Here is a 12,144-nt window from a genome sequence, read left to right on the forward strand (position 1 = left end):
TGTTTATGTACAGTGCAGCACTAATTCATGTGCCCAGTCAGTCTGGGTTTAAATCTTGACTCAAACCTTGAGTAGGTTATTTAACCTCATTTTCCTCATTTATAAAGTGGAACTAACAATAGTATCTACCTTATGAAGTTATAGTGAGGATTAAATGAGTTAATACACTTAGAACAATGATGGCATTCAGTACCTACTCAATAAATGTTAGCTATTGTTACCATTTCAGCTGAAACCTGAAAGACAAGCCAAGAGGAAGGGAAGGAGGAAGAAACTCTAAGCAGAGAGCAACATGTGCAAAAGTCCAGAGGCATAAGGTTGCCTGGCCTATTCTGGAACTGAAAGGCCAATGTTTCTTAGCATAGAAACCTAAGGCGGATTCACTTTGTTATAAAGCAGAAACTAACACACCATTGTAAAGCAATTATACTCCAATAAAGATATTTTTTAAAAAAAGAAAGCTAAGGGGAAAGAGATACCGTGAGATGTGAGGCGAGGCTGGGAAGGTAGGCTGAGATCAGTTATGCAAGGCCTTGTAGGCCAGGATAAGGAGTCTGAACTTTATCCGCCGAGTCAGAGAAAAGTTGAAAGGTTTTACAAAAGGGAGTAACAAGCTTAGATTTGCAACTTCAAAGGCGGTCTCTGGCTACAGCATAGAGAACTGGTTGGAGGGAGGCCAAAATAGATGAAAGGAAAACCAGTAAGGAGACTACTCTGGTAATCTAGATTAGAGGCTTGCCGCTTAGACTAGGGAAGTGGCACAGAAGAGAGAAGGAAGCTGGATGACTGAAGAAACAGAAGACAGAACCAACAAGGCTTAGTGTATGCAAGGTAGGGTGAGGGGGCATGGAGGGAGAGGCCCTAAACAGTATATAAATATTTGAGGAAGAAATGAATGAATTTCTGTGTTCCTGCCATATTGTTTTACCACATGAAATGTCTTCCTTCTACTCCATCCTTCCAGGCAAAATTCCTTCTCATTTCCTCCACAAAACTGTCTGAATGATCTTAGCCCCTTCTTTCTGGAAGTGTTCTAGAATTTTGGAGCTGAACTTCTTTTTGGCCTTAAGAAGCGGCATGTGGAACTTGCGCGACGAGGGATTGAACCCATGCCCCCTGCATTGGAAATGCGGAGTCTTAACCACTGGACCACCAGGGAAGTCTTAGAACTGAACATTCTTGAGAAATACATTGAGGGCTGTTGAGAGAACTTAGAAATTGTCTGAAGATGGAGATCATGTTTTAGTCAACTTTCTATCCCACCCACTCCCATATACCTAACACTTGTAGAAATCCACCCATTTATAGAACTTTTCCTCTGAATACATGAGTGGTTCAAGCATAAACAGCCTATGCTAACATAAAGCTCTGTGACCCATAAAGCATTATACAGATGTGGGAGCTTTCACAACCATTTTCTTCTCGGGTCTTCACAGAACTCTTATAAAATAGGTACTATTGTAGAGGAAATAAGCTCATAACTAAAGTGACATGTCCAGGGCTTCCCTGGTGGTGCAGTAGTTAAAAATCCGCCTACCAAGGACAGGAATAAAGACACAGACGTAGAGAATGGACTTGAGGACACAGGGAGGGAGGGATAAGGGTAAGCTGGGACGAAGTGAGAGAGTGGCTCAGAACTCAGAAATATTTCCAATTCAGTGTCTATTCTCCAAAGTGAGGCAGGACTATGTCCCATTTTAGCAGGAAGTGGCAAGAGCCATCGTCGCCCAGTTTCCTGAATTAAAACTGAACAGGACTCTGAGGGGCTCAGGAATACAAATCCTTTCTGTGTCCCCTGTTTCTTGTTTATGGGATATAGACTTCATTCAGCCTCCTTGACCTTCCCGGAATTCCAAAGGGCAGATTCAAACAGTTGCTAATCAGGAAAGGAAGGGGATGCAAAAACAGGGGAGAAACAGTCAAATGGTGGTGCAGCCTTGGGCAGGGTCCTGGTTCCTCCTCAAGGAGTATGCATAACTATATCTTTGAGTTCTTCTGCAGAACCGGGACCCCACCCAGGTGGAGGATGGTAACCTCAGGCTGAGTGCAAGATTCCTAGAGCACCGTCCTGTTACCTCACCTCCAACCAATGAGAAGAACCCTGTAGCCCTCACCCCAAATTTTGCCTTCCTTTTCTGGGCCCAGCGATGCCCATCCTGTTAGGCCTCCTGTTTGGCCCGTCTGCTTCAACTGTTTACAAGGTTCATCTCCAACAGGGTCCAACAGTTTCAGGCTAAATTTAGCTAAATTTGTTACTACGAGGGTGAATGCTGGTTTCCGGCACAGAATTTAGATCAATTTAGATCAGGTGGCAAGAGACTTCTACTCTACTAGGCAGGACTACGCCCAGTCTCAGCAGAAAGTAGTTACAGAAGAAAGAGACCTCCTCCCCAATTCCCAAGAAGTATCTTGACTATGAAGTCTCTCAGGCGGCAGTTGTTAGGGGAACCACTGACTGAAACCACCCTCCCTGGCCAGGCAAGATAGTAACCACTTGCATGAGTTATCTTACAACAGGAGGTCCTGGTAAAGAACGTGGAACTAATGAGCTAGAATTCAGGAAAGGTCAAAAGGAGAGAGGAGACGCCAGTCCATATGTCTTACCAACCTCCCAGAATCCTTCTCGCTGGAATCCAGCTTGGCTGAGCAATGCCTGCACCACCGGGAAGGACCCTGAGTCACAGTGATTGGCCAGAGACAACCCGGAAACTAACCCCATCACCATAAAACCTGAGACTGTGAGCCACCTCGTGGCAGAGCAATTCTCTTGGGTTCCCTTGCCCTGCTGCTCTCCACCGGGGTGCTCCTTCCCAATAAAGTCTCTTGCTTTGTCAGCACGGTGTGTCTCCTTGGACAATTCATTTCCGAGTGTTAGACAAGAGCCCACTCTCCCCCTTCCTGCAATACCACTTCTGGGAAACCTTCCCAGTTTCAGGTATTAATTAATGTAGTCAAACATGTTTATTGAGCAACTACTAGGTGCCAGGCATGACACCTAGCGGTGGGGGTAAGGTACAGCAGTGAACAAGGCAAGAAGGTGCTTGGCCTCAGACTGGTTCAGGGAGCCGGTCAAAGGAAACAAATGTATAAATGATGTGGTAAGTGCTATAAAGAAAATACACAGGGTGATGGGAGAAAATATATGTCCCTCTGGTTGGAGAGAGCCTCTCAGAAAAGTGACATTAAGGTTGAGACCCGAGCTTGGTCTTCAGGAGGCACTTACCTTAAGACATTATTCCCACAGACCTACTTTGAAAAACGCCTACAAAAGTAAAGAGCGGACTTGGTCCACAGAGGGGCGGCTCCCAGGCATCCAACCTTAGCTGCAAACTTTGACCGGCACTAGAGGGCGCCGCGGGTCCTCCCAACCCCCATGAGGCACCGTGGACACAGGCCCTGCCTAACTGACCTCCGGCACCTCCCGCGCCAAGGCCCCGAAGTCCGCATACGGACAGAGAGCAAGGGCGGCGGCGCTAGGAAGCCCGGAGGCCCTAGAGCATCGCGAGGGGTCACGAGGCCCTCAAAGAGAGAGCATTCTCAGGATCACAACCCACCGAAGGGCAGATACTCTCTCGCTTCCTCCGGGACAGCCGGTTTCCGGCGCCTCTAAACCAGGAAGTGCTGGCGGCGTCCAATCATGGCCCTCCTTCCGAACTTAGCCTTAAGCGTCCGCTCCTCGCCCGGGCAGCGCGAGGCCAACGGTCTACGGTTACCAATCAGCTCTCAGGAAAGGCGCATGCGTTGTCAAACGAACGCAACGTACGGGAACTTTGACCCGAAGACGACTTACTCTCGTCTGCCCCTCCCTCACTGCGAAGATGGCGGTCTCCAGAGTGTGCTGGGCTCGGGCTGCTTTGTGGGGTTCGGCGGGGCCCCCTGGACCTTATGTCGCCCGGAGGCTGCAGTTTGTTCGCTCTGGCCTGGCCTGGGGGACCCCTCGGTGAGGGACTTGGAGAGAGAAAAGCATTTTTGACGTTCAGGCTCTTCCAGTGTCTCAATTTTGTTTGCATGCTGTCTCTTAATTCTCAGGGCTCCACGCCCGGCCCCTGGATTTTTATTCTGCCGCTCAGAATTCGCACCGGGATCCCTGCTAGAGACCTGGCTTCGTGACCCTCTCAATTCTCAGTGCCCCATGTTGTCTGAATTCCCCACGTGTCCTGAGCCTCCGTTTTTCGGTTCAGATTTTACTGCTACTTACCTGGATCTCACCTCTCTGGCTTTAGCCTGCTGCTCAGATTGTCCCTCAGGCCTTCGCTCTCTCCAGACTCACCACTTCCCCGACATCCATTCTTGCCTGGCCTCTCAATTGCCCTATCTGTTTTTCTCAGTCTGACTGCTTATCTCTCCATGATCTCAAGATCTTCTTTGGATTTCAGAAGTTTCAGGTCTTAGCATACATTCTCTGAAGCAGATGTTTTACATTATGGACCCCGGGCGTGAAGGGGCTTCCAGGGCTGGTTCCCAGATAGTCTCTTTCATCTTCCTTGTAGGTCTTCAAAGCTTCACCTTTCTCCAAAGGCAGATGTGAAGAGCTTGATCTCTTATGTGGTGACCAAGACAAAAGTGATTAATGGGAAATACCATCGTTTCTTGGGTCGTCATTTCCCCCGCTTCTATGTCCTGTATACAATCTTCATGAAAGGTAAAGACAAAACTAAAATAAAAATCCATTGAATCAGCTCTTGGGCAGTGTCAGAGAGTTAGAATAAGTAAGGTCACTTGCAGGCTCTGCGATGGGAGTGTAAGCTGGTATGTCTTCTGTTTCATAAATGCTTGAGCATTAAACTATTTCTTATAAGTTAGCCCTTCTTGATGTTTCTAGAAAGGTATGTTGAGAAACAACTTTTGACAACACCCAGGAGGAGTATAGGTATTTTTGTACTTTTCTTAACCACACATCTGACTATAGTAGAAATTATTTGTCGTGCACAAGGACAGAGATCTATAGCTGCACAGACCTGCCCTGTGATTTACCAGTTGACTTGGCTTGTAAGAAAATGTGGTCTAATGTTAGTCACAGATCTCTCCTGGATAGCACGTTGTGGAAGTAGCACTACGCGTACTTGGTTTCTGAATGTTTCGGTTCAAATCAGAGCTCTGCTAGTTACTAGGAGATGGTACAGTGTCAAGTGTCCACTCTGGAGCCAGACTGCCTGGGTTCAAATCCCAACTAGTCACTAGCTGGGTGATTGGACTTGTTACTTAACCCCTCTGTTCTTTGGTCTTCTCATCTGTAAAATGAGGGTAGTAATAGAACCTACCTATTGACTGCATGGCTATGAAGATTAAATAAACCCATACATGTAAAGTCCTTAGAACCTGATTCATAGTAAGTGCTCAGTAAGTGTAGCTATAACTATTATACTCTATACTTTTTTTTATCATAACACCAATTATAGTAAACTCCCACATTGTCAGCTCTGAATATTATCATAAATATTACTAGCTTCATGGACTTGCAAAAGCTGTAAAGTGGAGATAAGAATGGCTGCTTTGTCTGCTCCCCGATTTATAACTAGAATCAAATGAAAAAAAGAGTCTGAAAGCATTTTGGTTGTTTGTGCTTAAGCCTTTTATTACAGAAAATTTCAAACATAACACAGAAGTAGAGTATACAATGAACTTCCATATTCTCAACCTCACTTCAACAATTATTGACTCACGGCCACCAGTCTTATATCATTTATACATTGGCTTTCTCCTGTATTATTTTGAAGCCAACCTAGACATTATACTATTTCATTCATAAATAGGAAAGCATTTTTATAAACTAAAGTTCTAGATCAGTGTAAGGATTATCTTGGAATGAAGAGAAAATGCAATCTTAGAAATATGTTGAATTCCAGTGATTATAAAAGTGTTCTAGAAAGGAGATAAGTTAATATCTGGTTGAGATATACAAAGGGTTAATTGAGCAAGACTTCCTGAGGTTAAAGAGCTTTGAATTTTAATTTTGAAAAGGGAGTGAAAAAAAAAAAAAAGGGAGTGAGTAATGAACCAGAAGAGGGAGACCATTCCCTGGTAGATCACAGAACGCCAGCTTGGCAGGAAGAGAGGTGATATGCTGGGGGCAGGGGGGTGGAAGGGGGCAGAGGGGAGAAGGATAAGAAACGAAATATAGGTCAGCCTCACAAGAGTTTCAAGTGACCTGGTTTAAAGCTTTGATTTAGAGTAGCATTGGGGAGGGAGGGACAAGTGTGTGTTGTGGGTGAACATGGAACAAAAGGCTGTGGTAATCAGATTGGGATAACATCACACTCTGTCCTCTACTTTAATGAGGTAGGATTGCAGATGTTATGGGCTGATGCCAAAAAGGCTAGAAGAATAAAGACAAATATGTGGAAGCACAATATAAAGTTTCATCAACTTTCATACCGGGAGATGGAGCATTTGAGACAGGTATGCGCCAAGGGCCGATATCCAGAAGTTCACGGTGATATAATTAAAGTTAACCCAGATCTCAAGTCTTTTCATTCCTATTTTCTTCACCACTGACCAAGCTGTTGTCCCGTGCCATGAGATCAGATCATTTGTCAGAATCAGTTCATTCAGAGTTGTGAGCCTCCGTAGCAGAGCTCCGTAGAGTTTCTGGAACACTTTCTGAATAAAAGTTGTGAACAGTAAAGTGCAGTTCGTTTCTGAACATATAAAAATCTGCAAGGAAGGATCCAAAGGCAGCAGGAAAGTAGTATTTGGTGGTAACTTGATGGTAGTTTTGAAGCTGAGAGTAAGAATCTAGGACCATTCTGCAGATCAGGAAGAATTTACTTAGGGATTTGGTATACTGTCAGGCCCTGTACTAGACGTTGTTTGGGATACAAAAGTAAACAGATCAGGCAGGGCTCCTGTCCTTAAGGAACTTACCAACTAGAGGTAGATAGAAATAACCTTGATCCTTACCTGGGCTCTAATAGAAGTTTACTGCACGGTGGGGTGGAGGGATTGTCCATTGTACTAAAAACTTACTTGGGTTAAAACTGCATCTGTGTTTATTTCTGCTTAGTTCCGTCGAGACGTCACCAAGTGTCTTTTCCTAGGTATTCTTTCCATTCCACCCTTTGCCAACTACCTGGTCTTCTTGCTAATGTGAGTACAGAGTTCTGTCTCTCCAGCATACTGAAGATATGTAGATTTTTTTTTAAATTACAAATTAAGGACTTTCCATTTCAGAAGTTAGGCAGAGGTTATCAAACTTCTGCTCCAATTTTCTCATTAGCCCAAGGTTCATAAAAGCCACCTGGGATACTGCGACAGCTGTAGGAGTAGGTGGCCTAGCTTCTCCCTGTCTCTTAGCTGCTCCTGTGTGATGTGAAATAAGATAATGATCTTTTCCATCATCCCTAGAGGCAGCAACCCACTCTCTTAGAGGCATAGCAACTTGGGACAAATTTTTTTCTTCAGGAGAAAAATGCATTTCATATTCTGATAATACAACTCTTTATTACTTTACCTTATATCTGAAGATGACAGTTTTAAACTATGACCTTGCATGTTGTTCTAGTTATCTATTGTTGTATAACAAACAACCTCAAAGCTTAATAGCTTAAAACAACCACCATTTTCATGATTTTATGGGGCAGGAATTTGGGCAGGGCTCAGGTGGGTGAAAGATTTTTCTCCCGTGTCCCTCAGTGATAGTTAAAACTGGTGAATGGACTAGTCTGGACAGTCTAAGGTGACTCTTAGGTCTGGTGCCTTAGCTGGGATGGCTTTGGAAGACTGGAACTGTCAACTAGGGTGCCTGCATATGGCTTCTGTAATGTGGTGGCTTCAGGGCAGCGGGACTTCTTACATGGCAGCTTAGGGCTCCAAGAATGAGTGTTCCAGCAAATAAGAATCTGCATGGGGCTTCCCTGGTGGCACAGTGGTTAAGAATCCGTCTGCCAGTGCAGGGGACACGGGTTCGAGCCCTGGTCTGGGAAGATCCCACATGCCGCGGAGCAACTAAGCCGTGTGCCACAACTACTGAGCCTGCGCTCTAGAGCCTGCGAGCCACAACTACCGAGCCCATACACTGCAACTATTGAATCCCATGCACCTAGAGCCCTTGCTCCACAACAAGAGAAGCCACTGCAATGAGAAGCCCGCACACCACGACAAAAAGTAGCCCCTGCTCGCCACAACTAGAGAAAGCCCGCGCTCAGCAACGAAGACCCAACACAGCCAAAAGTAAAATTAATTAATTAATTAATTATTTTTTTAAAGTTTCAAGAAACTTTAAAAAAAAAAGAGAATCTGCATCATGGCCTTTTATAACCTAGCCTTGGAAGTCACAAAGACTTCTGCTCTATTCTGTTGGTTGATGCACTCACCCAGATTTTAAAAACCAGAGGCACAGACCTCACTTCTCAATAAGAGGAGTGCCAGGGAATTTGTGACCATGTTTTGAAACCACCGCCTGTATAGAGAAATGAATTAGAGGAATTCCATTTTGTATACACATAGGGACTGGGAACAGTTTGAGGTTGTCAACATCACATACAAAGTCCAGCTCTGTCTGCAGCTCTGTCCAAAATATGTTCATCACATGCTTTGATTCAAAAGGAGTCATTTATCTGATCGCTGCGTGCAAGGCTATTCCTTTTACATAACCTCAGTAACGTTGCTTGAAATTGGGCTTCAGTGTATCTTTAAACCTTGGTCTGACACTCATTTAAAGGAAAGAACAGTAAGGTAGGGAAATAGTGTTTTCATCTCTTCCTCCTAGCATTCATGTCTGCTAAATGCTTTCTTAGCTCACTTTGAAAGATGCCAGTTTCAGCAAGTGACTTTGTGATTCCTTTTCTTTTCAGGTACCTGTTTCCTAGGCAACTGCTGATCCAACATTTCTGGACCCCAAAGCAACAAATTGATTTCTTAGATATCTATCATGCTCTCCGGAAGCAGTCCCACCCAGAAATTCTTTGTTATTTAGAAAAGGTTATCCCTCTCATTTCTGATTCAGGACTCCGGTGGCATATGACAGAATTGTGCACCAAGGTATTCCTCCAATTAACCCTTCCTGCAAACCAGGAATCTTGTTAGATCCAGCGTGCACTAAAACTGGGTAAGAAGGCTAGTCTGGACCTTCCTAACATCTGCCCATCTCTTACCTCTCCCAAGATGCAGCGTGGTACCCACCCAGCAATACATGATATCCTGGCTCTGAGAGAGTGTTTCTCTAACCATCCTCTGGGCATGAACCAGCTCCATGCTTTGCAGATGGTGAGCACTTTGAGGCTTTCTCTATTCCATGGCCTCACCTTGCTTCAGGTCTTACTTGCAGTAACACCGAGTTGACTTTCTCCCCCTGTACTGTGTCACAGAAAGCCTTGAGTCGAGCAATGCTTCTCACACCTTACCTGCCTCCTGTCTTGTTGAGATACCGTTTAAAGACTCATACCACTGTGATTCACCAACTGGACAAGGCTTTGGCAAAGCTGGGGATTGGTCAGCTGACTGCCCAGGAGGTGAAGTCGGTAAGCGCTTGATTGCAATACCAACCTGCAGTCCTTGGTGGGCTTTTGAGCTCACGGGGCTGGGAGCTTCCAAGGAGCTCCTTGTCTTGCTTGTTACAGCAGAGCCCAGGCTCTTTATTCTCTCACCTCATTTCTGTGTCTTTTTTTTCTGGGTGGACTTAACTAGTGGGAAGGAATTGCCCACAATAATTTTGGTTTATGTATGTTTTCTTCTGGCCCTTCAAAAAGCAAGGACACTACACTTTAGATCTATTGTTATAGATTGTATAGGCCTTTTTGCTTCTCATCCTGTCTATCAGAGTTCATATTGCCATGGTGAAAGGTTTCTTGTGGGGATGAGGTTTTAACTTATTTAAAGGGGATTTGGGGCTCTCTGTGGGTTTATACTTCCTTGGCATACTTGCTCTGTGATAATTAAGGATTGTTTCTCTTCTGAGCGATCTAGGCTTGTTATCTTCGTGGCCTGAATTCCACCCATATTGCTGAAGAGAGGTGTCGAACTTGGCTGGGAGAATGGCTGCAGCTTTCCTGCAGCCTGAAAGGTGAGACAGATGCCTGTGGTTATGCCACTAAAATCCAAGTCATTTTTGTATTTTATTCTGAGGTTTTATTTGGGAGTTAATTATTAAGTAGCGTGAGACCCTTATCTAATATATATGTCTAATTGAAAGGGCGCAGACTCACTTGCCTACAGGGGCTAGGCAGGTAAGGAAGTAGACTGTGCAAGACAAGAGGGAGGACTAGGGATTGTGGGAGCCTGAGCGTGAAGCAGGGTTGCCCAACCTTGACACTACTGATGCTTTGCTGTGGAGGCTGTCATGTGCATTATAAGATGATACAGCAGGCATCCCTGGCCTCTATCCACTAGATGCCAGTAGCACCCCCTCACCCAGTTCTGACAACCAGAAATGTCTCCAGACCTTGCCATGTAACTCAGGGAGAAGCACCAGTCCCAAGGCATTCAGATTCAGGATGAAAACACTGAGTTGCCTAAACAAAAAGTATCTGCGGGTGGGTATTAGGCCTGTGGGTCTCCTGTTTGGAACCTTTGGCTAGGCCTCAATATCTTCTAAGCCTCTGAACATCAGGGTAGGCCAACTAATCTCCTTGGGGCTGAGAAATGTCCCTCGAGGACCAGCTTCTACCAGAAAATTCGGAAGGGTGACAGTGGGGTTTAGTACCATTACCATCTCTGAATTTTCTACTGCCATCACATGAGAATTAAGTAGATATAGTTATTTGGTGGAAGGAAAGAAAGTGTACGTGTAGGGACTGGAATGAAGCAGGGGGACTTTGAGGACAGTGGCCTCTTAATGTCACACCTCCCTGCACTTGGCTTCCTGCCTCTGGTGTCAAGCCCTGTTTGCTGGAAGGCAAACTCTTCCCTGGCCAAACCATTAACGTTGATGTTGTTTTCAGAAGCTGAGCTGTCCCTCTTGCTACACAATGTGGTCCTGCTTTCCATCAACTACACTGGGACAAGGCGCTGAGCCGACAAGGAGCGGGTGGCGTTGTCCTGCATGCAGTCACATAGTCCAGCAGCGTGGGACCAAACAGCACTTGTCAGCAAAGAGTGTGTGCCCTGTTAGGCGTGTGCAAGGCAGAGGAGCAGGTGCCCATGTGGCAGCTGGAACTGAAAGAAACACTCCTACCGGGGCGGCCCACGAGAGGTGTCATCCCAACTTCCTCAGATTTCGCTGGAGCTGGCAGCAGCCTTTGTACTGGGCTTTTACTATGGTGTTTTAAGTTTGGATCCCAGGAAGTGAGCTTTTGCCCCAGGTGGGAATCCTCATTTGGCCTAGGACTTACCCACTGCCACATTCGTTACAGCTGTTTTTGTTCAAGACAGTTTCTGGCTGATGACAGGAACAGCACTACTTAAACTGGAGCCTTTATATCCATGCATGTACTTTGATGCCCCCGTCAGCACTTTGATATGACCAAAAATAGGGATTTTTATTTTTTGTTCCCCTCACAGGGCTAAACCACTTCCCTTTTTTTCAAATCCTTTGAGCACCTTAACTTTTTTTTGGTCTTTTTTTTTTTTTTGTTAAGTAAATAACTTATGGGAACATTCTAATGGAAAGATAAAAGGAAATACAAGCGCTCCTTAACTCAAGTGTTTACAGCCTTCCCCTCCCTCTCTTAATTTCTGGACTGGGCTACAGCCCCTGTGGATCTTAAACTCTTTGCTACTTCCACTGTGTTGCAGCGATCCAACTGTAGCTGACAGTGGCTGCCTTCTTTGGGCCATGGATCAATCCTGTAAGGTACTAATTACTGCCCAGCCCCGGAGACCAGGCGAGGTCTACTTTGAGATAGTAAGTTGGGTTCAGCTTTTGTCTGTGTGTATCAGTGACCTGTAGTAACTTATTGTAAACGCATGAAGCACTGTTTTTTTTTTTTTGAAGCACTGTTTTTAAGCTCAAGTAAAGATTGCCTGAAACCAGTTGCTGGAAATTACTTATGCATACCCTAATCATTTTACTAAGGCTCCTTTTACAAGACTGACTGACATAAGCTAACTAATGGCGAGATAACTGGTTGGAATAGAACCTTCTGATGGGATGGAAATGACAAAGGAGCTAATGTGAAGTTGATCCTCTTGCTGGATTTTAAGATGGTAACCAGGAATAGCGAATTTCATATACATATATATATATATATATAAAGTAATGGAGTTACA

General features: G+C 45.0%; 1 protein-coding gene across 4 annotated transcripts; it reads left to right on the plus strand.

Moving 5' to 3' along the window:
• Window positions 1–3,770: 3,770 nt before the first annotated feature.
• Window positions 3,771–11,085, plus strand: LETMD1 (LETM1 domain containing 1). 4 transcript variants are annotated; one of them, XM_082352502.1, is made up of 9 exons: window positions 3,771–3,940; window positions 4,491–4,642; window positions 6,284–6,399; window positions 7,004–7,086; window positions 8,793–8,979; window positions 9,103–9,204; window positions 9,306–9,458; window positions 9,904–10,000; window positions 10,881–11,085. In XM_082352502.1, exons 1-9 carry the CDS (start codon window positions 3,819–3,821, stop codon window positions 10,946–10,948), a joined length of 1,080 nt encoding a protein of 359 aa, XP_082208628.1. In that variant the 5' UTR covers window positions 3,771–3,818; the 3' UTR covers window positions 10,949–11,085. The 4 variants fall into 4 exon arrangements, with proteins under 4 accessions (XP_082208628.1, XP_082208630.1, XP_082208627.1 ...); XM_082352501.1 differs by having other exon boundaries at window positions 3,774–3,940; window positions 10,878–11,085; XM_082352503.1 differs by lacking the exon at window positions 3,771–3,940 and having other exon boundaries at window positions 4,507–4,642; window positions 6,280–6,399; window positions 10,878–11,085.
• The last annotated feature ends 1,059 nt before the right edge of the window (window positions 11,086–12,144 follow it).

The sequence above is a fragment of the Balaenoptera borealis genome, assembly GCF_965194805.1.
Source record: "Balaenoptera borealis genome assembly, chromosome: 13".
NCBI lineage: Eukaryota > Metazoa > Chordata > Mammalia > Artiodactyla > Balaenopteridae > Balaenoptera > Balaenoptera borealis.